General features: G+C 41.2%; 5 protein-coding genes and 2 long non-coding RNA genes across 9 annotated transcripts; 2 read left to right on the top strand and 5 right to left on the bottom strand.

Moving 5' to 3' along the window:
- Positions 1 to 398: 398 nt before the first annotated feature.
- LOC116925549 (solute carrier organic anion transporter family member 74D) lies at positions 399 to 9,631 on the bottom strand. Its single transcript, XM_032932263.2, has 12 exons — positions 9,181 to 9,631; positions 8,567 to 8,925; positions 3,618 to 4,505; positions 3,365 to 3,526; positions 3,153 to 3,293; positions 2,732 to 3,088; positions 2,515 to 2,640; positions 2,382 to 2,448; positions 2,159 to 2,315; positions 1,869 to 2,088; positions 1,660 to 1,788; positions 399 to 1,596 (listed from the first exon to the last, which is right to left on the bottom strand). The coding sequence occupies exons 2-12, from the start codon at positions 8,583 to 8,585 to the stop codon at positions 1,433 to 1,435; spliced, it is 2,430 nt and encodes an 809-aa protein (XP_032788154.2). The 5' UTR covers positions 8,586 to 8,925; positions 9,181 to 9,631; the 3' UTR covers positions 399 to 1,432.
- Positions 9,632 to 10,971: 1,340 nt separating this feature from the next.
- Positions 10,972 to 13,358, top strand: LOC116924283 (FAD-dependent oxidoreductase domain-containing protein 1). The gene is made up of 8 exons (XM_032930801.2): positions 10,972 to 11,821; positions 11,889 to 12,002; positions 12,092 to 12,161; positions 12,217 to 12,312; positions 12,377 to 12,522; positions 12,637 to 12,723; positions 12,788 to 12,941; positions 13,064 to 13,358. Exons 1-8 carry the CDS (start codon positions 11,160 to 11,162, stop codon positions 13,316 to 13,318), a joined length of 1,584 nt encoding a protein of 527 aa, XP_032786692.2. The 5' UTR covers positions 10,972 to 11,159; the 3' UTR covers positions 13,319 to 13,358.
- A 327-nt stretch (positions 13,359 to 13,685) lies between these two features.
- Positions 13,686 to 16,836, bottom strand: LOC116924968 (intraflagellar transport protein 56). Of its 2 annotated transcripts, XR_004395267.2 has the most exons (16): positions 16,690 to 16,836; positions 16,499 to 16,632; positions 16,334 to 16,364; positions 16,050 to 16,253; positions 15,757 to 15,955; positions 15,485 to 15,654; positions 15,265 to 15,417; positions 15,044 to 15,154; positions 14,901 to 14,976; positions 14,768 to 14,814; positions 14,629 to 14,703; positions 14,454 to 14,562; positions 14,316 to 14,387; positions 14,083 to 14,251; positions 13,839 to 14,004; positions 13,686 to 13,767 (listed from the first exon to the last, which is right to left on the bottom strand). XR_004395267.2 is itself a non-coding variant. In XM_032931596.2 (15 exons), exons 1-15 carry the CDS (start codon positions 16,690 to 16,692, stop codon positions 13,893 to 13,895), a joined length of 1,665 nt encoding a protein of 554 aa, XP_032787487.1. In that variant the 5' UTR covers positions 16,693 to 16,836; the 3' UTR covers positions 13,686 to 13,892. The 2 variants fall into 2 exon arrangements, 1 of the variants encoding a protein (XP_032787487.1); XM_032931596.2 differs by having other exon boundaries at positions 13,686 to 14,004.
- Positions 16,837 to 18,641: 1,805 nt separating this feature from the next.
- LOC116924969 (calcium load-activated calcium channel) lies at positions 18,642 to 19,706 on the bottom strand. Its single transcript, XM_032931598.2, has 5 exons — positions 19,466 to 19,706; positions 19,324 to 19,401; positions 19,076 to 19,250; positions 18,877 to 18,999; positions 18,642 to 18,816 (listed from the first exon to the last, which is right to left on the bottom strand). The coding sequence occupies exons 1-5, from the start codon at positions 19,524 to 19,526 to the stop codon at positions 18,702 to 18,704; spliced, it is 552 nt and encodes a 183-aa protein (XP_032787489.1). The 5' UTR covers positions 19,527 to 19,706; the 3' UTR covers positions 18,642 to 18,701.
- Positions 19,707 to 19,812: 106 nt separating this feature from the next.
- On the bottom strand, positions 19,813 to 21,081 carry LOC116924972. The gene is made up of 3 exons (XR_004395268.2): positions 20,848 to 21,081; positions 20,533 to 20,784; positions 19,813 to 20,418 (listed from the first exon to the last, which is right to left on the bottom strand). It is a non-coding gene; the product is annotated as an uncharacterized LOC116924972 (long non-coding RNA).
- Positions 21,082 to 23,190: 2,109 nt separating this feature from the next.
- Positions 23,191 to 25,802, bottom strand: LOC116924973. Of its 2 annotated transcripts, none has more exons than XR_004395269.2 (2): positions 25,665 to 25,802; positions 23,191 to 23,539 (listed from the first exon to the last, which is right to left on the bottom strand). It is a non-coding gene; the product is annotated as an uncharacterized LOC116924973 (long non-coding RNA). The 2 variants fall into 2 exon arrangements; XR_006648163.1 differs by having other exon boundaries at positions 23,191 to 23,562; positions 25,665 to 25,792.
- Positions 24,064 to 26,334, top strand: LOC116924970. The gene is made up of 2 exons (XM_032931599.2): positions 24,064 to 26,061; positions 26,195 to 26,334. The coding sequence occupies exons 1-2, from the start codon at positions 25,610 to 25,612 to the stop codon at positions 26,250 to 26,252; spliced, it is 510 nt and encodes a 169-aa protein (XP_032787490.2). The 5' UTR covers positions 24,064 to 25,609; the 3' UTR covers positions 26,253 to 26,334.
- The last annotated feature ends 1,099 nt before the right edge of the window (positions 26,335 to 27,433 follow it).

Below are 27,433 nucleotides of genomic sequence, written 5' to 3'. Positions count from 1 at the left end.
TACATACTATGGTTAAGCATGACATTTATGACTCTACCTAGTCTACTACCGCAGGTCCCTGTGGTCCCTGAATTCCCACACAGAAAGGATAAAATTCAAGCAAATTCATATTTACGTGATACTCCTTCTCACGAAGAAATGTTCATTGTCGTTTCTCTTTAACATGTATTCATTTTGAACCAAAGTTATCCACTTCATTTCGACAAACAACTAAAAGTTTTTGATTACCACCACATCGTTTTTGGCGCTAAAATCGAATTGGCATGATTTCGCGATGGGATGTAACCTGACACTTTTCAAATGAATAATACTTTATGCATGGTTTGCTTTACATCCCCAGACCCTGAACAGGGATTAAAACGCACACCTTGAATAAATGGCAAAAAAAACAAACAAACTTGCATTATATATCTTTTGTATACTGTATATATGTGTGTATGTAAGAGCATGGCACTTGCCCAGCAGCAACATTAACGAGCGCATCCATTTCATTTTCGTCATTTCAAAACACGAAACCAAAAGGACGACAAACTCTCTTAGGAGGAGAATTTTAGAAACATTGTGCGCATGCTTGTTTTTACAACAACAAACCCCTCGGCTGCTGGTGAGAAACGAGGAGACGGAGAGAACAGGTTAGAAAAGAGCGAAACAAAAAAAGAAAAAGAAAAAAACAAAGAGAAAGAAACCAGGGCTCGCGTTACATGACGGGTATAGTGCCTTACATCAGAGGGACTTGTCATAACAACCGAAACGACCACGTGGTTTAAACATTTCATAACCTTTCAGCATGGGCTCGCTAACAAATGGAGAGAGATACACAAGTTTTATCGAAATGGTTGCAGCATTTTTACAGGCATGAAGCGTTGAGATAGATGGATACATAACAGGTTAAGCCATTACAATCCACCATCAAAGTTTTCAATTACGATCGCAATGGAGGGCAAATAAGCCCACAGTTTAACACAACACGAACAACAACAAAATGAAAAAAGAACTCTTAAAGAGCAGCCACCTTTGATAGAATGTACCTTTTGATAAAAACAAAAATAATAATAATAACAATATTATGAAGATGAAAGTCATGTCACTGCAGTCCTTTGGTCACAAACACAGGATTCAAAGATTGCCTGCAGTATTGACAAATCACTGGCCACTGGCAACAAAACACACGTAAACACACTCAATCATCAGCACCGAACCAGGAGATTTGAAGGACTCGTTATTGTTTGCCTCTAGAGATTTCTTCATTATCTCCGCCATACAGCCCGCTTAAAACGCTGACCCTCGTCACTAATCTGCGGTGACCGGAAGTGGTATAGGGGAGACGTTATTTTTTCTTTCTTTTTATTTGGGGTGGGGGGTAGCGGGTTTCTTCTTGGTTTCAATATTCATTGTCTAGCAAAGCAGCATGTTGAGGAATCGTTTACAGTCATCACAGAGTGCTTTCATATTGGACGGCCAGTGGCGCGGAAGGAGCTAGCTGTTCCATTTCGACGCAAGATGGCGCCTCGTCCTCGGGAAAAGTTATCTTGTCGGCCTTATACCATACGACTAGATCGACGAAGAATGCGCAGAGCATCAATGCTCCAGTCGTGCCTGCAAAAATAAAAAATAAAATCAACAACAAAAAAACAATAAAAGTCAAATGGAAAATGTTACCGTGAAACGAGACTCGGAACGTTTTGGCGTCGTAAAGCCAACATGCCCCTTGTTCGCCGCACGTTTTTTCCCACACAAAGCAGGCCGAGTCGACGACAGCACCATAAATAATCGGGCACGGGACGTTGGCTTCACAAGAGAAAAAAAGAATTAACAATGCTGATCACTAACGAAGAGCGTTCTTTTGTTTTTCTTTGAAAGCAAAATACCGAAAAGTCCGATGGCAAACTGAATCAGTCCTAGTGCCATGGCTTTATCTTTGGCGTGAACGCATCTCAGCGTAAGTAGCATGGAACCGACTTCACTTGTTGAATGGATCAGAACAAAGAGCGAAAAGATTCCAATGTACCAAATGTAATTGTTGCACTCTAGATGGCAATAGCCCGACCTGGCCGTTACGCCTTGATCGAGACATTCACAGTTGGAGTACTGTAAAAATGTATGAAAATCAGTATACAATAAGATTATTGTAATTCCTAAATGAATAGTTCTCGTTTACCTCAGTGTTTCCGACTTGTCCACCGATGTGAGTGAGATTGGCGCAACCGGCGTGACAGGCTGAAAAGTAGGTTTCACCCGTCGATGTGCATATAGGAGCAAACACGCTACTGTCACACTCACACGTCCGATTGCAAGGTATTTTGATTGTCATTCCGCTATTCAACAGGACGGAAGGATAAATGTGTTTTATCTAATTATTAATTCTTTCGTCTTTAGTTTACCTGTCGGTTTGTTCCAAACCAGAGAAATCGCTCATGGGACACCCCAGTAGCATCAGCAGAGCCATACCTTCAACCAAACAAAACAAAAATTCATTAGGAGAACAGCAAAACACGAATAATAGTGATGAAGTACCGATGGCATATAGAAGGGCTGTTAGGGCTATCCACGCCGCAACAAATTTGGGACTGGGTTTTCTTAGACGAATGAAAACTCCACTGAAAAAAATGCCAATACCCATTACTCCGATACCGCCGATACCTAAACGTAGAAAAGGGGAGAAGCCATGAGCGAAGCAGGAAATGGATGAGGTTAATGTCACATCAAATAACGAATGAAATAAACAACAAACCAGAGATCATGTTGGCGGAGTGGGCAGCCATTCTGAATTGCGATTCTAGATATTTCGGTAGAAAAGTGTAAAGACCCGCCACTGGTAGAATATGGAGGACGCTGCTAGCAGTTCGAAAGAGGAGGATATCGTTCTTCAAGAGCCGACGAATGGCTTTAGGAAAGTCTTTTAAACTGGGGTTCTTGCTCCGCATCGCGGACACTTGTTGCACTTTTGGCTTTGTTTCTGGCGATGCTATTTTACCATTGACTTGCTTCTTACGCTGGCCACTCCGCTTGCCCTTCGTGGGCAACCTCCGCGGGAACGCAAACATGGAAAGCGAAGCCAACAAAATGGTGGAAGCCACGAAGATCATTCCTGTTTTAGCGATTCATTCGTTAGACGATAAAATGACTGAAATTTTTGAAAATTAAAATTTTACCAAGCCACCACGCCCCGATCCAACGCGGATCTTTTGGTGTGACGTCAGGCTCGACTAACGGATCCACATAAATCGACGTGCACAACGAACCCAGGACGAAGCCGAAAACAGGTCCCAGTATCTTGACACCAATGTTTATAGCTAAATTTAAGAAAACAAATTAAAATTGTATGCATTCTAAAATGGGACATCGTTAGCGTAGGATTTTATACCGAAATAGGTAGGAGATTCTCGATTTGCCACATTGTCATCCATATATGGGATACCGAGGGTTTCAACGGCAGTCCGGCCCATGCCGATACCCAAAAGACTCAAGAAAAAGAAAGCCAAAACAACTGTCGTCGTTCGTGAAATGGCCTGTTGTTCGCTACTCTCTGTAAATATGCGAGAAATTATTAAATAATCAATGAAAATCAATGAATCATTTCTTTAAATAACATGAGCACGGAGGAGTGTACAACTTACTGGCGCACTGCTCGTTCCGTTCAAGTTCAGAAATTTGCGGGCCGAAGCTGAGATTGGCATTCTCCACCTGACGGCAGATGAGATCCATTTCCAGTTGTTGTGGACCTGAAAGAAGAGAAGGCTCCATCGGTTCAGCTAAACTGAGTCCGCTTTGCAGGTCGGGCGATAACATAGAAGAGAGTGACGAAGATGACGCCGTGTTCGGTTTGGTCCTCCAGAACATAAAATGCGGTAAAGAGCAAAGAGCTGCCGAAGCGCCGAACAGGACCATACCCCAACCGATCCATTTGGGACGGTGGCCCTGACCGCCGTAATATGTGAGAAGGAGCGCCCCACCAATCTGCCCCATTTCCGTCGCACTCATAATGATACCAGTCGTTTTCGATTGAATTTGGAAGAGCTTTTCGATAGTAGTCAGCACACTGACAAAGTACGTGTAAAACATGCCTTGGAGAACGCAAGCTAAACAAAAGACGGCCAAAAACATTTGTTTCGAGGCGAATGGCTGCAGCCAGGCAGGTGAGAAGCATGGACCGAGACCGCAAAGAAGGGCTTCATCTTCATCTTCTTCGCCATCTACGTCCATATTAGTAGCGGGATGAACAGCGTCGCTGCCGCCATTTAGCCGTTTTATGACCGGCTGACTGACGACAGCCAACCTGTGAGATTCGTCGTCTTTCGGACTGAAGGAAGTGCTGGCATCCAAACCATTTTGCCCCATTAGCCTGTCTGATCCGTTGGGAGTTATTGGCCAATCCGGTCCGCCTCCACCTCCGCTGCTACCTTCGATCGTTCGGTGACTCAGCAGGGCAGGATCAGAGTCATCCGATGTTGGAAGCGGATCGAAGCGGGAAGAGCCTCGCTTCACCATTGTCACAACCGATTGACCTGTCAACAAAATTTGAAGCAAAAGAAATAATCAACAAATAGATTGAGTAGCTGAAAATCAAAGTGCCGCTGGTAGTCGGCAGCGCTGACTAAATTTTCTGAGGGAGATCAGCGAGTTTCATGACCTAATAATCAAATGCTGCTCGAAAATGCGGAAGCGAAAACGAGACGATAGTCAAGGCTAGCAATCCACGTGATCCAGCATTTTCTTAAGGTCGAACAAAAAAAAAAATTCGAATAGAGAACAGTTGCTAATAAGATTCGCAACCGTCTATACAGTGAAGAAAACAACAATGTGCAGTCAAGGGTAATGTTCCAGTGTCGGTTCACTATGGTTCCCCGCACTTCGCACAAGAAGACGCATCCTCAGTGGGCCAGCGCTAGCACAAATTGAATTACCGCCGAAAGAGCCATTCAAATTTGATAGTCTGAGCCGTCTCCGTTTACATAAAATTTAGGAGGGCAAGAGCAAGGCCAGTAGTTCCCATCGAATGAAACCAGCCATTCTGCGATCGACTGAAAGCTAGAAGCCCGTTTTTCTTGAAGAATCAAATGGCACGTATGCGTATTAGCAAGAAAAGTTTTGTTTTAAAAACGGATTCAATAGACGAGGAAGAAAGAGGAGAAAGAAGAGAAAAGAGACAGAAGAATTCAGGTCAAGGGTCATTGGACTTTGGTTGGGATCGTCACCGGAAAAGGAATTAATCGGTAAAAACTGACGATGCACACTGTACTACTTCTCTTCGGACAAGAATTTGAATCTACACATGCCAATCGGAAGGAGAGGGGGGGAGAATAAATAAAAACGAAATGACGCGGCGAAAAACGGATCAAATTACGTGCTGACTATGTGTGTGTCCCGGTCGCTTTGTAAAAACGAAAAAAAAAAGCCGAATGAAACAAATCCATTCATAACGGTCGAGAATAACATGTTTTTGCATGATTGACAGAAAAAAAAAATAGTGCAAGTCAGAGGTTAGATTGAGAAGGGGGAAAAAGAAAAAGGCCTGAATGGCACAGCATGGTGGGGGGTTGCGCTAATTCGGACGATCGGCTGCCTTATAGAGAAATCTTGGCTTGCGACTCAATTCTTGGTCAGCTGTTGTGGGTCGGGACTGCCCGGGTATTTTGATGTGGAAAGTATTTTTCACGCACCAAATAGCCCCTCGTGTCTCGAGTGATAAGTCTTGGCCTCAATTCTTCGTTCCGACAGCCGACACCGAACGGAGCAAGAGGAGTGCACGGCGGCCAGTTAAAACCAGACAAACGGAAAAGACAAGGGCCTCCCGACAATGGCGCGGAAAATAAAATAAACGACATGCAATTACGATGCACTATAAATACAAAAATCTAACTGAACACATATTTCTACCCTACAGCCATTCTTCAGCTAACCTAGAAAAGAAAAGAAAAATTGTTCGGAGCCGCCATGGTAGCAGTTTTCTCCGCTGCTCTCTAGTTTTCTTTTTCGTTATAGGTGCGCCCCAGCAGCTAACGATAAACTTGGTCAGCTGTTTTTTCTTTTCTTTTCTTTTACGTGGGGCGATTCTACTCGAATGTTTTAACATTCGAGCCCTCGGCTTGGCAATCAGCACCGACCGTTGACTAGCGACAAACACATGTTGGGAAAGTTTACAATAACAAAAACTTTTTGGGATGTATGGGCATCGTCAGCACGATAGTCCTGAGATTTGACCTTACAAAGACGGAGAAAAAGAGACCGCCAGCAGACGGGATCAATTATGTATGTTTCGACAGTGGGATTTTTTTTTTCTTGGAGGAGGAGGAGTAATCTGGACCCAGAGATTAGCCAGCGGCCGCTCTTGTTCGAACGAGTGAAAACGCAGTAGCAACAAGAGCGACATCATCGACCTTGGCTTTTCCAATGGATAATGCACCCCAAATCGGAAGGACCCCACAAGAAACGGTGGCTGGCTGATCCAACGTTTCAAATGAAATTAAAAAAAAACAAAAATGATATGGCAAAAGAAAAAGAGATACGTAGTTTAAGATCATTTATTCATCGAGTGAAAGTCCCATTCAGACGATGACGTCAGAACTAAACCTACTGCATCAACTAAGGAAATCAAGAGTTTTCACAGCACTAAAACCGCCATTTTTTTTTTTTTAAAGGCACGGTGGACTGGAAAATTTTCGCGAATCGATCCTATCTGCGTTCCTCAGAATGATCTAAAGAGAGAGAGAGAGAGAAAGGGTTCGCACGCTAACACGTTGACGTTGATATCCAAAATAATCTTCCGATCAGCCGGTACGCCCGGCTTCAGGTAGAATGAGGTCACATAAGTCACCTGACGCAGACCCCATTTCTTTTTTTCTTTTCTTCCTCTTTCTGTTTTCTTAAAAGAGACGACATCAAGATAAATTCCAACACGAACTGCTCTTCGACAAGTCAGTTCTACCCCCACCCCAAGAAAAAAAAATCGGCTATTTGTTCTCCTTCATTTCTACTAGGTCGTTGTTGTTTTTCGTTTTTCTTTTGTTTCTGCTTTTGTTTAGTTTTTTTGGTAGAAGAAAGGTATTGTTTATTTTGTTTTTTTTTTGCTAACTGCCAAATAACAGCGTGACTATCGTTTGCTGAACCTTAATTTTTTTCCCTCTCTTTCTCCCGGAGACGGTGGTTTCTTGCCATTCCAAATACAACGAATCGCTAGCCAAAAGAGAAAGGATAAGAAGAAAAAGAAATCTCCTACCCCAAAGGGAAGGGAAAACGCAACGTCTGGAGAATAACACACACAAAAATAATAACTAAATGAATGGATTCGTCTCCGCAACACACACCCACACACTCTTAAAGCAGACGGAACAAGACAGGTGCGGAGGTGGTCCAATCTGGGAGGAAAAGCAGTCCGTGATTCCTCAAGAAAAGCTTCTGGTTTCTCGTCCGTATTTATTATTTTGTTTTTGTGTTTGTTTTTCTTCTTCAGACAGACAGCACAAACTTCATTTCACTGCACATTGAAAATAGTCTCAACTTGAAAGGAGTCTGGCTGGTATCAACTCAAACGCCTGTATGCGACTCGGGAGGATTTTCGGTGAGCAGAGGGATGGGACTTGTATGAATCGAAAAGGTGGCCTTCAAAGTCCTGTTATATGCCTGGCGGCAGCAGAAAGCAGGCAAACTTACCAGCCCTCCTCCCCCCCACTGCACAACTCCTCCCAAAAATGATGCCGCGTGAGCAACAGAAACACAGCTGCTCGCATGTGCCCCCCCTCCTTCAAAGACACACACTCTCTCTCTCTCTCTCTTTGCGTTCGTTTTAAACAGCGGGCCAAGAAACGTTTTAGCCGACTCCTCCTCTTCTCTCGCAGACTATTTATCTATTCTTTGGTTGTCAATAAAGTAAAAAAACAAAAACCAAAAAAAAAATAAATAAGAAAAGCGAAAAAGCAACAAGCACACATCGAAGAATTAAACCATGTGGATAAATCGATTGGCTAATCGGAAGCTGACTTCTCCGCCGGAGGAGGAATGACCTCTTTGCCTTTCTTTGGTGCGGGAATTGGCACGCGATGCTTTTCCTTCGTCATATCCTCTTAGCTCTTACGTTCTCAATTGACCGATATATGCATCCGCATACTCCTCGGACACTATCTGTTTCATTGATACATGCTGTTGTTCTCGACCTGCTTCTTTCTATTGCGACCGATAGTACAACAGCCCCCATCATATTAAACTATAATAGGTTGAATGCTAAACGTTTTCGTTCAGACGAACACAATGGCGAAAGAAAGACTAAAAAAAAAGAAATGTTTTTCATCAAACCTACTAAATCACACTCTTTACGAAGATAGCAAAAGAAATTTGGATGTGCTTGCTAGGAAAATGAAGAAAATGCTGCATAGTTTTTTAGTGTTCCTGTCAGTCATTCTGTAAGAAAAGGAGTGAACGGGGTCAAAATGACAAGTTTTCCTGATGATCAGCTTTCGCACCACCTCACCAGAATCAAACTTGTTTGTTATGTATTCTACTGACTTGGGTAACCAAGCATCTAATATGAGCTGAACTAATTTGGTTAATGTCAATCATTAAAAACACTGACCTTGCTGTGGGTGATCCATTTTTTCTGAACTAGTTGTGTCGCCTTAGGCAGCAACGAGACAAGCAGAAGTAACCAAATGCAGCAATTGTGCTCGAGATTAGTATTGGAACACAGAAATGTTCTGGTGAGATTCCAGACAGTTGGATGTGATGTGTAATTGGCAATGAAAGCTCCTTGAAAGAATGGACCATTTGCCAAAACGTGTCACTGGTTGTTGCGGCACAGCAGTTGAACAATTCAGCCATAGCTCACTAAATCTTGTATATATCTAGTTAAGCCCATGACCTATTGGTCTATGAGTTATTTAATGACTTGTATGAAGAGTTCTGGTCACTTCTGCAAATGCTTGCATAGAATATCTAAAAAGAGACATTAAACTAAATCAAATTTAACACAACTGACTTTTCACTGTGAATTACAAGCAGTACATGAAAACTACTATAAATTCCAGAATTCCCTGTCATACTAAACAATAAACTAACATCAACATGTCAAAAGGCTGTTTTCCCCTTTTCTTTTTTGCATCAACATGCCTGGCAATACGGGCTGGCCCGGCTACAGGTCATAAAAACAGGCAACTGAGGCAAGTAAATTGATACGAAGCCTATTCTTACCCAGTATTTTGTGGAAATCGAATGCGCAACGCCGCAGGGCAGATCGCAGGCGCAGAATCCGGCAACAGGCACTGCTGTAAAGCTATGCACCCATGCCTTTGCGTCTACGCTGTAGAAATTTCCAAAATCTTATTGAGTAATATGAGCAATAAGAGCACTGACCAGCGATTGTCTCCTGTGTACAAAATGAACGTAAAGTATTGCTTTCAACATCACTATAACCTACGTTGAACAACGATTCTTGACCTTCCAGTGGTTTCATCATCGCACGAATTTGTTGGGGATCTAATAAGAAAGAAAAGATTTATGTTTCCCAATAAGAAAACATCAAGTTCACACACTTCAAAAGTCAGACCAATGAACTCTTTTTTTTTAAGGGGCGTTTATGGATTCGCCGAATCGAGAGTTATTTCTGTTTAGCAAGTTGTCAACTCCGTTGTCAAACCGACCGAGATTTCATGCTTTTCTCCGAATGTCTGACTAGAAAAAAAAAAACTTTAATCAAGACCCAATCTCTCATTAATGCCTTGTATTCTAGTCGACGGAATGGAGGCCATACGGGAGAATGACTATCGTACTCTCACACGTTTCATCGGAATTTTCTAACAGCTTTCCAGAACGAGTTGTCTAGCTCAAAGACCAGCTCCATTCCAAATCCTTCTCGAGCGACTACTGATAATTACTGTGATGCATTTTCAAGTGCTAGTCTCAGCGATTATTAAGCATAGCTTTAAGACAACATGTGAAAAATTAATTCGGTGGAAAGGAAAATTAAAAAACGAATACTTGGCTCTACTGGTGCCACTACAGGCGAATTTGAATTCATGACTGCAAGAGTACAATTACTATTCATGAGCACCTTGAACTAGACCTTCAAACTTCCCCTTGTGAGGAGAACCACGGATTCAGCCTGAGAAAACGCGAACCCACCTAGTCTGTCAGCCTTCTATGAATCTGGAAAAAAAAATTTATTATTGACCGCATTGGGCATCGCCCACACTTTCTCTTTCAGAAGGTGTAGAGCAACGAAAAAATCGCGAAAAACACCGTACTTTACAGTCTCAGCATAAATCAAGTCCAACCATTCGTGGCATTTCCCTTTCTTCACTGTACCCACTATATATTAATAAGCCAAAGAACTTACACAACCTTTACTTGATGGTGAAAATCTGCAGAAAGCACCTTTCTTTTACATTTCCTATACGTTGGATGTGGCATAATCCATGACCATAAACAACGGTTCCTAATCACCATGTTGAATTTTCCTTAACGCTAGTCTCTAGGGCGCCCTCTGTCCCACTTTTTGGCCGAGGTTGACTGTACTTTACGCCATCTATGCACAATTTCCATCGCATTATATTGAATTTTCAGTTGCCATAAGAGCACTATGGAAAGGAAATGGCGGTTGCTGTTCTGTTGACCGTCGGTGAAAATCATTCTCGAAGCCGTGTATTTGCTGTCTTTATCATCAAGCAAGGCCAATTCCACAAAACTTAAAGCTCTATACCTGTTGAAAATAAAAGGACCATAAAGGGGAAACAAGTCCTACTTTAGAGGAGAAAACAATTTCTACGTTCGATGAAATTGGGGGAGAAAGCATGTAGTTCACAGTCGGCACTGATTGGTGGCGCTACGATACAGTCGACCTGAGAGACATACTAAGTGGACAATATCCTTACAGGAAATTTAACATGGTGATCGTGAACCAACCATTACCATGGTGGAAACTGCGAATTGGGAGCAAAATCAAACTGCATTAAGTTATGTAAAAAAAAAAATTTCTTTTATTTGTTTTAGTTCACTCTTAAATGTTAGAGTTACTAGCGCAGAGATATCAATGTAAGCGACGTTAGAAATATCCATCTGTAATTCTGGTTGTCAGAAATGATTTTAAACGGTGTTAGCACGACCGCCTTTCCTACGGTATTGGCCGTTTGTTGTTATTTTACTTTACTGCCTACCTTCAACACGTGAGAGAGATGTTTAATCGTGCAGTTACCGCCGCCCAGTTAAAGCCATGGCTAAAGTTCAATTATATTCTGAAAAATGTAACTTTTACTGTGAGGTCATTTTGCAACAGTTGTCCTAGATATTCAAACAAAGATGATGAGCCAGTGAAACCTTCTATTCTAGTTCCTGAAGATTTCCAAGCAGAACTTGATGGAGAAACATATTGCCCACCGTTAGCTCAGCCTATAAAACCTCATGTACACCCTATAAAAAAATCATTTGATTTATTGGGGATTACTGGCAGAAATGACCCAAAAACACACAATAATCTTTACTTTCCCCGACATTGTGATATTCTTATTATTGGGGGTGGAATCATGGGTTGCTCTATTGCCTACTGGCTGAAGCAGCGAGGTCATGACAATGGGTTAAGAGTGATTGTAGTTGAACAAGATCCAAGTTATACCAGGGCATCAACAGTCTTATCTGTTGGTGGTTTGCGTCAGCAGTTCTCTTTGCCAGAAAACATTGAAATGTCCCTTTATGGAGCTGAATTCTTGAGAAAATCAAAGAAATTGCTTTCAGGTGAAGGTTTGGAAGGTCCTGATGTTCAGTTTCATCCATTTGGCTACTTATTTTTAGCCACAGAGAAAGGTGCAGATCAGCTTATTGCCAATCACAAACTTCAAACGTAACTTCTAAAACATTTATTAGTAACATATTTTATCCATACCATTAATTTTTTTACATATTTGTAGATCTTTAGGAGCAAAAATACAACTTTTATCTGCCAACAAACTTAAGCAAAAATTTCCGTGGATCAATACAGATGGTGTTGAGTTGGCTTCTTTGGGACTAGAAAATGAAGGCTGGTATGATCGTATCCTATAAATTGCCGTAATAGTCTTTTACCAAAAATTTTCTTATTGTGTTTTTTTTTTTCCTTTTTCAACACTTCTAGGTTTGATCCATGGTCATTGCTTAATGGTTTCAGGAATAAGGCTCTAGAGATGGGAGTTGAGTTCGTAAAGGTCTGCAAAATAGTTTAAATTCTGCATCATGTGTTAACTTTTTCTGTTTATGAAGGCGGAAACTGTAGGTTTTGAAACTCAAGAAACGATAGTACCCGAACAACCTGGCATCGGAGACAGTGGCTGCTACCATAAACTTAAGCGGGTCCATGTACGTAGAATTTAGATGAATTCAATAACATCATATTTTAGATTATATTATAGTTTCCCTGCAGGTTCGGTTAGTTGATGGCGATATAAGAACGATTGATTTTTCCAAGTGTGTAATGGCAGCTGGTGCCCAGTCCGGTAAAGTCAGTAAATTGGCTGGAATCGGATTGGGAACAGGCTTACTGCGCAATGCCCTACCCGTTGAACCTCGGTAAGTTCAAAACCCATAATTTATTATTTTTCTTCTTTCTTTCTTTAGGTATTTCTGACTAAAACTGAACTTGGTTTATTTTCCGGTTGTCCTTCTGTCATGCCCTTTTTCCAGAAAGCGTTATGTTTATTGTTTCCATGCTCCTGAAGGTCCTGGACTTGATTGTCCCCTTACAGTAGATACGACAGGATCATACTTCAGGTAAGCCTTCATAGAAACTCTTACTCCATCCGAAGAATACAAAATAAAACTTTTAACAATTCAGACGAGAAGGCCTCGGAGGACATTACGTAGCTGGAAAATCTCCTACTGCCAATGAAGAACCCGGAGTTGCTAATTTGGATGTGGATTACACTTTTTTTGATCAGCAGGTCTGGCCAGACGTAGCGCTGCGTGTTCCTGGGTTTGAAAATATAAAGGTACTAAGCTTGATTGTTTATTCACATTTTTTATGTGTTTTTTTTTTTTTTTTTCAATTTATTTTGTTGAAATATTTCTCATATTCTCTGTAACGTTGATATTCACTTTTCCCCCCATTTAGCTGAAGAGTGCATGGTCCGGTTATTACGATTATAACACTTTTGACCAGAACGGTGTAATCGGAATTCATCCATATCACACCAACTTTTTATTCGCTACCGGTTTCAGCGGACATGGATTACAACAAGCACCTGCTGTTGGAAGAGCTATAATGGAACTTGTTTTGGAGGGCAAGTTCCTCACGATTGATTTGTCTCGTTTTGCATTTGACAGAGTGATAGCGAATCAACCAGTTTTTGAGCAAAACATTGTCTAGTGTAAAATAATAATTGACTTCATTACAATTGAGCCACATCCTTTCGCCCTATTGATTATTGATGGAAGAATCATAGGTATTATCAGAAACCGCTATGCGAGTTTCAGTTGAATGTTGGTTGCCAATAGCAGCCCACTTTATAATTTACAAGCTTGACATGTTCTCGATGAACCGAGAAACTAATCTAAAAACAACGAATCATTTTTTAAAAACCGTCCTATATGGTTGAGCCATAAAATATAAAAGTTTCGCGACTTTCATCCTGCGAACAAAAAAAAAAACAACAAAAATAGGAAATTCTAGCCAGAGAATTTCACCATAGTATTTTCTTATTCAGCTTTATCTCCGTACGATAATAGAGAAGGTGTTATGAATCAACATTTCTGTGTATTAGTTAGATTATTAATTATGTCGGTCCATTGTTTCATATAGCTCCTTCAATAGGAATTCTAAAATGCAGGTAATGTGTTTTACAGTTGGTGGGTAATCATTCGTTTGATTCGCAAGAACCATAACATACTTATTGTCATTTAGCGATGTAACGCCGATAACTTGCACGCCATGGAAGGCTATTTTACATTTTAATTCGATTTTCTTTTGCCCAGTTCATTATGACTCTCAAAATATGATCCATCTGTGGGTCAGGAGATCCCCGCATTAAATTTACAGCTTCACTTAAAGCCTCCCTTCACGTGGGACGAACACGAAATGAGAATATTTATGTTTTCACGACTTTCGATGGAATTGTATAGGATGAAGTTTACCTGTGTTCTCGTCCTGCTAAAACCATTTGAAGTAAACCTACACATGCCCCACGTTTTGCCGCAGCGTGTTCTGGATTGGGATCGTATTTGTCCAAAACATCGAATGCCTTTGCAGCGATGTAAAACTGCCCAGTACGATAGCAATCATTGGCTAACAAATGGAGAATTCCTGAGAACAAGAATGAATTCCTTTCGTTATTCATAGGAAAATCTTCCGCTTAAGCTTTGCAAACCCAAAGATTCTGCAGATGTTTCCATTCTGGAATATATTTCCCAGGCCTGGACAGCTTTGCGATTCATCACCACTAAGAAATGAAACCGTTTGTAACATGTTTTAAGCTTTCATTCGTCTTGAATGCCCATATGCTTACGGCAACGCGTTAAACACTCGATGTAGTTGTACTCGCTACGGTACTTTGCGCTCTGGATGGTAACAAGTTCCTCTTCAGCTTCTTTGTAGTGTCCTAATATTGTTTGCACCTGCAGAAGAAAGGCTTATTGTTTCTTTTAGAAAAAAGGGCAGCAAGCAAAAAATATGTTATACACCTGTGCCAGATTGAACTTGAAAGTATCATCATTACTCAGATAGGATTTAATTGAATTGAAGTACAGCAAGACGTCCTATAAATTTCCGTTTTCAGTTTTGTGTCTGTCATTTAAAATACGAAAATATTTCTTACGCTACCTCGTATTGACGTTGAAGGAAAAAGGCTGAAGCGACACACTGACGCCCTGTTAAGTGAATAGTTTATCTTTAATTCTCTTTCCCAATCGTGGTGGCAGCATAAAAATGTGTAGTTATGACATCTCCATCTTACCAGGTATTGTGTCACACTCACTCGCGCTACCTCCAACGAGATGCAAATACTGGATTGCTGTATCCAAGTACTCTTTCTAAAGCAAGGAAAGAAATTTGAAATTTGTTATTTTATTGTGACCCATTTCCTTCATTGTACTGTACGTTGTTTGTTTCCTGTCCAATAAGCGCATACACGATTCCTTTCAAAATGTACTCGGCCGGCAAGCTTGGATTGACATCTTGCATTAAATCGAAAGCTTCCTTTGTCTCATCCTTTATCGGAAAAGAAACAACGACGTTTTTGTTTAGTTATAAAGCTCGGTACTCCTGTACTATTCGGGGATTTCGTTTTTCATTTTAGGTTAATTTCATTTAATGTATACTTGTCGGAGATAGTAAATGATCAAGTTAAGTTTGGCCTCTGGAATGACATCGACCAACGGCGGCAGCACTTGAAGAGCACCATCTCCGTTTCTGAAAATGACGAGATTGTGATTTAATAAATCCTTGCCGAATGGACAATTGACTTGAGCCTCCTATTGCAATTGAAATCGTTGATAAGGAATTTCTGTTTTTCTGAAAATAAAATACAAATACACTCACCAACAGCGGGCGAATCTCAGATTCGGCACTGCGGCCATTATACAGTCGGTAAATGTTGCAAGCTTTCAAATTAATAGCGATTAGCGAATCTGGATTCTTTTGCAGATAAACAGACAACACTTCTTGAGAAACATCGTAGAAATCCAGTTTGTAGTAGCACAGAGCAATATCTAAACAAGGTAAATTATATCGCTCTTTAACTGTTGAAGAATGTCAACTTTTTCGGAAAGTTTAGTTATTATTGTAACGAAAATGAAACTGTTGTGTATTACAGACATGAAGGGCCATGAGATCCTTGTTTTGTAAAACAAGTCGCTTGTAGATGTCGATTGCTTCTTGGTAGTGTGCGCGTAAAAAGTGAACAGCCGCCAAAGACAGTTGGTCTTCAGCAACATCACGTAGTTGCCTATGGAACTCTAGTACGCTTACTTCATCGCCAGTTTTGTGAGCCAAATGAAAAGAAAGTCTAACCTAATTTTCCAAGAATGATAGCTTACACTTTTAGGCATGAAACTGGAGAATGCGAGACATGGGCAAATTGAAAATTGGTCGAGAAATCTTTTACCTGCAAAGGACATTTTGGTGATTTGAGAACTAATTCGCGCGATTCTTGATACATCCCTAAATAGAAATAGCAGCAAGCAGCGTAAAGCGAGTTGTTCATTGTCTCGTATTGCAAAAGGGCCTGCTTGTAGTTGCCACGATGGAATTCGCAGTATACTAACCACAAATCTGTTTCCGAGCTAGCATTTTCGTTTTGTTTTTGGTACTTTGACAAATTGTGTCAGAATTTGAGCGTTCCGACGTGTTATTGAAAATCAAAAAACAGAATTTCTTCAATTTATTTACCTCTAAAAGAGTAATAGCTCCTTGGAAATCTCTGTATATTGACATTGAGAAATAAAATAATAACAATATTAGTTTGATTGATTAAGTTTCTCGCAATGTCGTGGTTATCGGTGGCGATGAAGGAAATATTAAAATTTTTAGTTTAAAAAATACATTTTTCCGTACCGATTCTCTACAAATTTAGTAACCGATGGCACTTCCTGAGGTGACACTGCCATTCGTTGAGCTTTGGTAATTTCACTTAGATTCACTAAGGAATGGTTTTTGTTACTAGCTGCAGGTTTTGTTCGTGACAGCAGCTGAACAATTCGCATATGAATAAAATAAAAATTGCATTTCATTCTTTAAAAACTTACCATTTTCTTTCTCGTTTCCGATTCGTCTTCTAGTAAAATGTTTTTCTACAGTCTTGTTCTTCCGGTTTTTGTTGTGATTGCGCTAAACAAATTGAAAAAGCACAGGGATAAGTTGCTAGGCAACTATGTAGCTCAACAGTACCATACGCAGAGATGTATAGATCGGATAGGTTATCCACTATCCAGGTAGGTCTATCACGGATAGACTGACTAGTGACTACGACGTCGTCTGTTGGCAAAGGATGGAATGGCATTTAAATGAAAAACGGAGTTTTAAAAAGATCTAACCAGCAATAGTTGTTACACAGAAATAGCGTTCGATAAAAGAAAACATGTGAAAACCATATGTCTACAATATTATTCAAAGATAGTAAAGAAAAAATTAATATGCTGCCGTTGCCGCTCTTTATATCCATTGTTTCATGGAAGTCAATTGAATTTCTAAAGTGTAATAAAAGCCTGCTAATATTGAAAACGGGTATCGGTAAATCAGCCTTGTTTTCAATAAGAAGAAAAGACATTCGTGAAAAATCAAATTAGAACCAGATGGCAGGTAAGTAGCAAATGAAATAAAGTATTTCTCAACGTGTGACAACCCTGTATTCGGCCTTCTTTTTTCTCTAGAGGTTTTGCTTGTACCCAGTCTTTTTCACGTGAAACCGTTTGGGAAAAGTAAGTCGTTGCTTGGTTTGTTTCATTTAGTTTTATCTGTCTTCATCTCATCTTTGGTACAACAAGCTCATTCACCAATTTATTTATTCGATGCCAAATTATTCAGTGTTATTTTAAAAGAATATTTTTTTTCTATCCCAACATAATTTTTATTTTAATTTAACAGGGCATAGACTTGTCACCAAGTCAGTTCATACTATCAACCTCCCAAAATGGTAAGTTAGAGAATATATACTCTTCGTTTATGTATATTAAGTGAAAGGATTCATCATGCACGATGCTGAAGCTGACATTACAAATTGTTTTTCTCATTTCCTCCTTTCAGCCCAAACAAATCATGGAGATCAAGGACTTCCTTCTGAAGGCTCGCAGAAAGGATGCCAAGTCTGTCAAGATAAAGAAAAATCCTGAGAACACCAAATTCAAAGTGCGCTGCTCCCGATTTCTTTACACCTTGGTTATTACCGACAAAGAGAAGGCAGAGAAACTGAAGCAGTCCCTTCCTCCTGGTAAGATTTATTATCTTGATATGTTGACTGCTGAAATTGACAACTTGTGATTTGATTTTAGGTCTTCAGGTCAAGGAACTCAAGTGATTCTCATATTTGTTGGAAGATCAATAAATAAGAGGTTCCTCACATTTGTTTTAGAATGGTTACTTCTTTCATCGCACCCGCAGCATTCTTGTAAAATGAGATGTAGTTTCAGTCAAAGTTTATCTTGTCAGCTGAGCTGACAGAATTATTTGCTTAAAATAGCAATAATAGTTGAAACTACGAGCATACATTTAGTAAGTCATCATGTTGAAAACAGCTGACATGGACTGTGTCAGCGATATTCTTAGCTTGTTTGAATTGAACTAACATTCACAGGTAAAAACTACTATGACTCATTCATCATGAGGTTATCTAGATTTGTTATGTGAACAAGTTAGTCTAACAGTTTTATGTGGGAAAATTTTTACGTTTGATGCTGTTAATTTGGGAGTTACTGTTAAGCGCATCGTGGTGTAGGACGGATTTCGTACTGAAAGTCCTCCAGATTATTTATCGTAAAATCGTTGTCGGCTGTTCACAAGTTGCACAAATGTCATTTTACTTCGATAAGGGTAGGATGGTTTAAATAAAAAGTTTACACTTCTCATAAAAATGGTCTATATTAGTAAACTTCATGATCTTATAAAATACGGAGTATCGTCAACTTCATAAGTTCACTCTGTGCACAGAGTAACTATTTTCCTATATACATCCTTCGATGAACCACTATTAATTTTCAAAGACTCACGTCAAAACGGGTGTATTACCATTGAGACCCATTGTAATATAATCTATTTAAATCAATCATTTTAGAGATGGTGGTTGCTGTCCAAACAACCCACCACTTTGTTTATTTGCTGCCCTAGAGGGTGCAAATCCTAGAAGTTTCTGGATGTTTTGCCTGATAGACATAGTACATCTAGAGGAAAAACAAATCAGGATATAAGATTTTTTGGTCATTAAACCCTATTATACTTACAATATGTAAAGGAAAATAAAGCTGCAGTCAGTGTAATCCTCTCCAGATAAATTTCTGTGAGAGAGCCCCTGCACCCATGAGATTGGTGTGAATGGTAATTTGGCAACAACTCTACCATCAAATCTGGAAAAAAAAATTTTAATTCATTAGATGGATAATTCTTTCATAAAAACAACACATTTTAACAGCTTTTGGTTACATTGAGTTGAACATTCCCAGAAGAGCTGTAAATGCAAAACCTATGGCCAGCATTGATTTCATTTTGACTAAAGACAAATCTCGATTATTGTTCTTTAGTTTTTCTTCTTCTCTGTCTATTTTTTTCTTGAGGCCCTTGTCCAAAGTGTCGGAACATGTTTCCTTAATTTTTTCAACTAAGAAAAATACAGACATGCAAATTAATATTGAATTGCCATTGTGCATTTTCTCCTAAGTTGAACAACTTACGTTTTTTGCTCTGTCTATCTATCTCAGCCTTCAACCTTTGGTATTTTTCCGTTTTGTAGACTAAAAGCCACGTAACGCCTGAAGTAATGAACAACAAATATTTCAGATCACGATAAAGTTGAACTCAAAGATGAATCTATACCTTCGCCTAAAAGGGCGGTGAAAACTGATATTCCAACAATTAAAAGAGTGTCGGCCCACATATTGTAAAGAGTATTAAAGTAATTGCAACTTGATTGTTCTGGACAGCAAATTCCTTCAACAGCACTTTGTGTTGTCCAACAGCGTTAATTAGATTTGCCGATTTTCTGATGTCGGCGTTGAAGTCCAGTTAAAGGGATTAGCAGTCGATGTTGACTTTCCAGCGGAACAAGCCATCTAGCGGTTGTTAATGCTGGCACTACGAGGAAGTTCACGATTGACACGAGCAGACAGTTAAAAAATAAAAAATTCTTTCACATTAGTTTGGAAGATTGATTTAGACTAGAGTTGGTCTTAAAATAACTGCTTTTATTGTTTTGTTGAAAGTCAGTTTCAAAATCAGCACCTCAATTTATTTCCAGGTTCGTTTAGAATGTTGTTTATTATATTTTCTTTTTTTGTTTTCTTGTGACGTTTTCTCATAAAAACCCAACAAATGAAACGCAGATGGAATGAAGAATGAGGCAGCGTACTGGTTAGTCGATAGAGATATTCCACGCACATAACCAAGTTTGTTTTCCGAGTAGTGTTACCGCGTGCTGAGTTTTACCGATCCGCAATGGTAGAGCATCTATAGCTTATCTATATGGCTCCTCCATGTAAGTTGAGTTGTTGTTCATTATCAGGCAAACACACACTTGGCCGGGGGGGACAATCTAGATATGAAATGATCCCGTTGTTGCACTGACTTGGTTGTTATGGCACAGTCAGGGGAATTATTCTTTATCAGACGAATGTTGCTATGTATGCAGTAGTAACATGCAAAGTGTGTGTCACTTTTGAAAATTGTGAGGGGACACAATGTAAATTCTAGACAAGAATTATCCCACAATCTTTGTTTGGTCAGCCACTTTTTTGAAGCCCTAGTAGTATTACGTGCCACACAATGTGTACCTGTGAAACAAAACAAAACCAGGGGAAGAAAATAATTTGAAGTGATGGTATTAGGAAGGTAGTTTGTCTCCCTCCAGAGAGGGAGTTAGACCAACTGACTTTTTCATTTCCTACCAGACTTGGTGGTGGGTCCACTTGGCAGCGGTATCGCGTTTAATGCTCTCCTCTCAACCGCGAAGTAGAGTCTCGTTATTCGTCTAGCACGACAAGTCTAATACCGATTTCGAGTTCAGTTCCATTCGGAATTGGCCGCCCTTCCAGTCCAGTCCACTCAATTCCACTGGTCTCGTTGCACTTCAATTTGTATGTATCGACCCTTCTGTCGAATTGTGCCATCGATCCCACCCATCCGTGACTATCCTGTCCCTGGCAATTTAATCAACTTCGTCATTTGGTATTGGTAGAATTGCCACAAAAGCACACACTTACATGACGATGGCGTTGAACGATCTGCTTGGCTGCTGTTCAAATATTGATTACTTATTACCCGTTTCCAGTCGCTCGCCACAGAAAACTAGTGTCCAACAAATTGTGTACGAGATGTGACCAATAAAATGATTCGTGGAATTATTGACAAAGAGAAATGGACACTACGTAATCTTATCGAGATAAATGTCGCGTTCCTTGTTGGCTTAACTGGAACACGATTGGACTGGGGGGCACTCGGGTCTTGTGTCTGTGTGTGTGTCTGTACGTGCGTGTGCGCGCGCACATAGACATCCGGCTTTATAGGTTGCCATTTCCTATTCTCATATTGGCTTGGCCTGGCTTTCCCTGTTGTCTGGCCAGTTGTACGACATCTAGAAAGATATTAAGTATACGTGGCTTGCGTCTCACTTTGCTGAATCAATCAAAGCCCATTTGTCATTCAAAACTTGTCTGCTTTGCTTTTTAAATGATTTGAAGGATCTTATAAAAAGGAAATGGGAAATGGAAAACCGTAAAAGACATTGTTGGACTGCTGCGTCGTTCAGTCAAAAGGGGGGGTAGAGTGGGTCATCGGGATTGGGTTTCCGACCGGTTTGCCAACGATCAATACCTTCCAAGACCCCCCCACCCAACTCCCCTTTCCCACCCCCATACGCACATAGAGACACACACATTGGAGCGTGTCGATTAACGCCCTGTTGACGTTCCAGAATCACATCCAGATTGTCGAGTTCTGGCGGACTTTTTCCATCGTTTTACTGGCAACGGGGGCAAAGAAGACGATGTCGTCGATAATTAAAAAACAAAACAAACAAACTCAGGGTTGATTTGTATACTTTAAAGCTCGTTATTTCGGACTAACGGAATATCATTGATTACCGTCAATGTCGCTGTTGTTTGTTGATGAATGTCCCCCTTTCTTTTCTTTCCCTTTTGTATGTTTGTTTATTTTTGCTGGTTTGTTTGTTGTGATGGTGCGTGACCTGCCATGTCTGAGCAGGAGGTGGGGTAGGGACTTTAGGTGAAGCCGGATCGGAGGATTGCCGATCGGTTGATATCCTGACATTGGCTGTCTAGGAGCTCCTTGTGTTACGGGGGGTAACAAACTGGCAGCGAAGGGACACGAAGATGTGGGGAGGAGGAGTAGCAAATGGCGAAGAGGCGGGAGCAGGTGATGCGCTTGCGTTCTCTACGCTCGCGCGCGGATGTTACATACTATCACGCTAGACGAATAAAATCCTCTGGCCGGATGTCAACATCGTACCTGTACTCTCCGGGAAGCCATCGTCGTCGGATTGCTGTTGTATTTCTTTTGTTTGGGTTCACGTTACGTCTTTAGTTTGTTCAGCGTGAAAACGGCCGAGGCAAACAACATTTATTTATTTAATTTAATTTTTTTTTTTTAAATTGTGGTTTGTTTTTTTAAATTTTATTGTTTCCGGCTGCCCGTAAAGGTAGGCAGTGCGTTGTTCATCGAAAAAAAAAAATTATCTTCCGTCTCTTATCATTCGGTTATGCCTGTTGAGTTAAAGGGCTAATCTATTAATGTGATGCATCAAACGTAGTGACAGGACAATTGGTTGCTGTATGTTGTCCTTCTTCTTTTTGTTTTTTTTTTAAATATGAAACTAATTTCTTCATTTTCTTTCCCCCAATTTCCTATAGAAATCCGCCTGGTAGCCGGATCGAATGGGTATTCCAGGTGGATTGGTGTCGCGCGGAAGAACAGAGGTGTAAGGAGGTGGGCGGCGGAGGTGTCGTCCGAACGACAAACGGAGGGAAAAGCATAGCCGTCTTCTCTCTTTTGTGTGTGTGTGTGCAACAAAGGCCATGACGTCGTCGGATGGATTGACCGGCCCTCATCGCCAACGATCCATCAAAGACAGACTCAAGGATGGCCTCTCTTCGTGGCAGTAAGTCGAACTACAACAATCTCTCTCTCTCTCTCTTTTTTCGCGTCGTTTTCATTATAGAATTCTGTCTCTCCGAACGACGCTTCTTTTCTTTTTTTGAAATGAAGACGAGAGTGGAAAGCATCTAAATTTTGAAGAGCTCTCGGGGCCCTATTGACGACGACGCATATGTCCGGCGATGTGCTTTTCTCATCCACTGGCGGCGCGCCTTGCATTTTCATGAAGGATAATGTGGATCGGCGTTGCGCGCCAGTCGTATATTCCAATCGATAGTCGTCGGATATTGTATGAATTCGACACATGCACACAATCAGAAAAGAAAAGAAAAGAAGAAGTTGATGACGAATGCAATAATTTCTTTGATAGGGAGTTGTTTGGTTTTCACTCGAGTCTTGCAGAAGGAAAACGCCCAACGCTCGCTATAGCGATATTTCATTTACCGGTAATTTATTATTCGGCATGACGGCATCGATACACACACACACAACAAAATGGCCGAATGACTTCTCTTTTTCTTAATCTTTTCGTTGTTGTTTCCTCGTTACGGCCAATTTCCATCGCTCATAGCCTCGTTCCTCTTACTCTCTTTATTGAACGCCAATCGGCTGTACGTTCACCACCAATTTTTTATTTCTCGTTGATTTATTTATTTATTTTTTTCGTCCGATCTGGAACGTAGACGTCTGCTTGTTCGGTTCATCCATCAGCGCACAGGAAACCCAAGTTTTTTTTTAGTTTTTCTTTTCTTCATCTATTCATCCGCCTGTGCCTTCCACCTACTGCAGAGAAAGAAAGAAAAAAACTAAAACAAAATGGTTACTTTAATTATTTCGTGTCAGTGTGCAGGGAAGATGAAGGAGAGTAAAGAGAAGTTTTGATCCACCGTGTCTTTATAAGAGTTTATCATGCCGGATCTCTCTCCCCCCTCCCACCACCTATTTTTTTTTTTAACGAAGAGTTTTGGCTTCCGTCGACATCTCGGATGTATCGATCGACTAGCATCCAATCTAGGCAACTTATTTTTTCCTGTTGTTGTTGTTGTTGTTGTATGAGATCTTTGGCTCTCTTCAGCAGCCGATAGAGAGACGCACCTCACTGGCCCGTCAGATGCAGTCGAGTTCCACGTCGTCGCATAAATGGATGAGGAAACTTTCCATTTTCTTGTATTTTATTTTATTTTTTCCTCCCATCTTGTCAACTTTCTTTTAACATTCAAATTTCAAAAAAAAAAAAAATCTCATTCTTTCTCTATCTAGCCAAGATTTTGTATACATGCCCCCCCCCCCTGTGGTGGTGGTGGTATTGAACTTTGGCGACGATGGGGAGAGAGCCAAAAATTCGCCGATAGCTCTTTAACCTCTGCAGGCACTCACACGCATCCGGCCGTGTGAAATGCAAAGGGATCGATGCGTGTTCGTTGCCGCCTGCGGTTTGGCTCCAAATGCCGCCGCTCTAATGCTTCGTACAACGCGCATTCCATTTCGGGGCGAGGTTTATTCCCTCCTCTCCCCCTGTACGGTCGTTGTAGTGTTTCTTTTCGATCGGCAGTTCGTCGACATTCATGATTCGATTTTTGCCTTCGATAACATTTCCGATCTGTTCACTTTGATAGTCAATTTTTACGGTGACAAAGACATTTGGTGCCTTATCTTTGCTGGGTTTAATCGATGCGCATTGTAAAACCCAACATTTTGATTTGATTTGATTTGTTTTTCCTATTTTGCGCAACAGTTCAAATCGGTTGATAATTGACAAGGAAACCGCCCACTACCGCAGGGCTCCCCCCCTTCCTATTTTAATGGTTACGTGGCCGCTAAATAAGTCTACGAATAAAATGAAAACATTAAAAGAGAAAGTCTTGTGCACTTGATGTAACAAAACGTAAATATAAAAACACCCAAGAAAACTACGTGGATCGATGTCATGGAAGTTGTGGCACAACGACTAGGGACTGAATGCATATTTAAATCCCCGTCCCCCCCAAAAAAAAAATTGAAAAAGAAATACGTAACATAGCTAACGGGGCCAATGTTAGTGCATCGTAATAAATTCAGTGTATGCCAGTTGCATTTGAATCGAGCCAGGCTCTTGTGTCCCATGTCCCCCCCTTTTGAAAAGGCAGATCTCGAGGTCACGAACAGAATATCGCTCTCCGTCCATATGCTAATCACTCGGGAAGACGTAGAAACAATCGGATGGTTGCACGCCATTCGACGACCCCCCATACACCTGCGTGTCCTGGCCTGTAAGAGCCATCATTTTTGGGGGGTTTCATCTGTTCTAACTGATGTAATTCAAATGCAAAAGAGAAACAACAAAAAACAGAGAGAGCTTGTCGCAATCAATAACGAAACAAATGAAAACAAAAGTGGTCAAAAGTCACAATGACTCAAACAAATGTTCATTTCGTTTTTTCTATTTGATCCGGTTATGATTTGACGCTTACACAGCTGGGTCCAACAACTTTGTTTCTCTTTTGAAACGATGACCGTTGACGTGATACGCCGCTGGCGCAATCTGAGCTCAACGTCACACACGCACACACACACAGAGAGAAACCGGCCTTTTGGACCTTTCGGGCTTGAAGTTGCCCCCAATTGCGTTACCGCTCTCTCACTTGTTCTCCCTTTAAACAAAAAAAGCTAAACAAAATAGAAAAATGGGGGAGATAACGGTGGCTGGCCAGCCGATGAAATAGCGTTTTTATGGTTCGATATTGAGCTAGTCTTTCGACGATTGCTTCAGTGGGCAGCTGCTGTTTGTGTTCCAGAGCTCTTGTTTCGCTTTCCCTTTGTTTTTTGATTATCGTGTGTGTGTGTGTGTGTGTTTTTCGCTTGGGTGGGGAAGAAATGGCTGCCAAACCGGCCAGTTTGGCGAATGCAACCAAGAAGCCGAAGTACGTACCGATCCCGAATACGTTGAGAGAAGGATGGGCCGAAGTGACGCGCTCGACGCCTTGTTCGCCCGAAAGTTGCAGGACAAGTCGGTTCCGCGTAGCCGATGAGCTGAGTCGTTCAGTCAATTTGCTGCTGGATGTTCACGATCGACGGGTGGGATCGACAGCGAGCAACTCGTCCGATTCGGTCGATGGCGACAGGAATTCGGCCCAAGATTGGGGCGAATGCCAGACAGGGCCCCGTAAGGCCAGCCTTCAGCCCACGCCCAAAGTGGCCTTGCACCAAGATATGCCCAGGAGATCCTCGACTAGCCGCCTGTTCGATTCCGGCGGAGGCCGCCGCTCACCGCACTCGAGTCTTGGCAATCTCTTGACGGCCGTTTTGTCCAAAACTCTGCGCAAAAAGTAAGGCCCCTCCCTTTCTCCCTTTATCCCTTTGTCCCTGTCCTTGTTCTTCAAGATTGATCGTTTACATTTCTCAATTGTTTTTGGATTTCATGGTGATTGTTTTGTTTGTTTTTTTTCTTCTTCTTTCCAGTGGGAGGGAGGTAAAACAAAACAAATTGAGCCAGGGAAGAGCCAGCTGGACGTCTTGATGAATTCACATCCAGCTGGCCGCTCTCCCACGTGTCATGGGCACGATAGCGGTTTTTCTATGAAGGACGTAGTAAAAAGAAGTCGGTATACCGGTCTTCTTTTTCATCCGTTTGTTTAAGACTTGAGCACACACACACACACACACATAAAACAGACATTGATTTGTATTACGGGGTGTGGCTTGTTTTTTATGGGCCGAAAGAAGTTTGGAAAAACTATTTTCGATTGAAATGTGATCTGACGACGGACACGTTACTCCGAGAACTTGATGATCAATGCAAAAAGGAATCGAGAGCCCAATCAAGACTTGAGAACAGAGTAGTCGGAAATCAATAGAATTTAGAAGCTCGTGGCGGGAGTGGGGGGGGTTACATTTGCCCGTTTCTCCACACCAACGCCTCTTTTGTTTTTGATTTGCTGATTTCTTTGCTTGATCATGTCGAGGGGGATGTGCTCGTCGAGATTGAAAGCTCTTGCTTGATGCGTGCAACGGATTGTGGCTTTTCCCTCTCTCGTCTGCCTCCATCCTTAGCGCCCGTGATTGAAGTACTTTGGCGAGCAAGTACATCTGAGCCTCTGCGTTTTGTTTGCGCAATGAACGATTATGTCAAAAAAACGCTGGCTAAAGTAGATGGGCAACTTCTTCTTCCATCCTTCCAAAGTCCCCCTATTTTGTGTGTGTGTTTTTTAACATTTGGAATGAGGGGGACGAAGGGAGAGATAGAAAGGAGAAAGAAAGAGATTTAATTAAGCCCTCTGCTGCTGCCGCTGCTTCGTAATGATCGGATTGTAATTGACAGTCTTCCTTTTCTCTCCTCATCTCTCAGTGGCGGACAGTTTCCAAGGTAACGGCGCTGGGATGATTATCGGGGCTGTGTCTTTGGACGGAAAGCGACGATTCGCATTTCAGAGCTCGTCCTCCAACGCGTTATTCACGTCGCAAGCGCATGACGATTGAAAATGACGTCGAATCGCAAGTCGATTTCATTTGAGACGAATGGACAAAAAAAAAAAAGAAAATGGCGAAAAAAATGTACGATGGGATTTTCCCAATGGTTGAGATTTAAACAAGAAAAGAAGAACGAATTAAAACGGCCCATCGCAACGGAGAAGAGCAGCGGTTGGCGTGCTGACAAATGTCTGCTCGTGACGCTCATGACGTATTCAAAAAGCGTCTTTG

Source organism: Daphnia magna, linkage group LG6 (genome assembly GCF_020631705.1).
Source record: "Daphnia magna isolate NIES linkage group LG6, ASM2063170v1.1, whole genome shotgun sequence".
Lineage (NCBI taxonomy): Eukaryota > Metazoa > Arthropoda > Branchiopoda > Diplostraca > Daphniidae > Daphnia > Daphnia magna.
The sequence above is the reverse complement of the archived record's forward strand: the minus strand, read 5'-3'. Positions and strand labels throughout refer to the sequence as shown.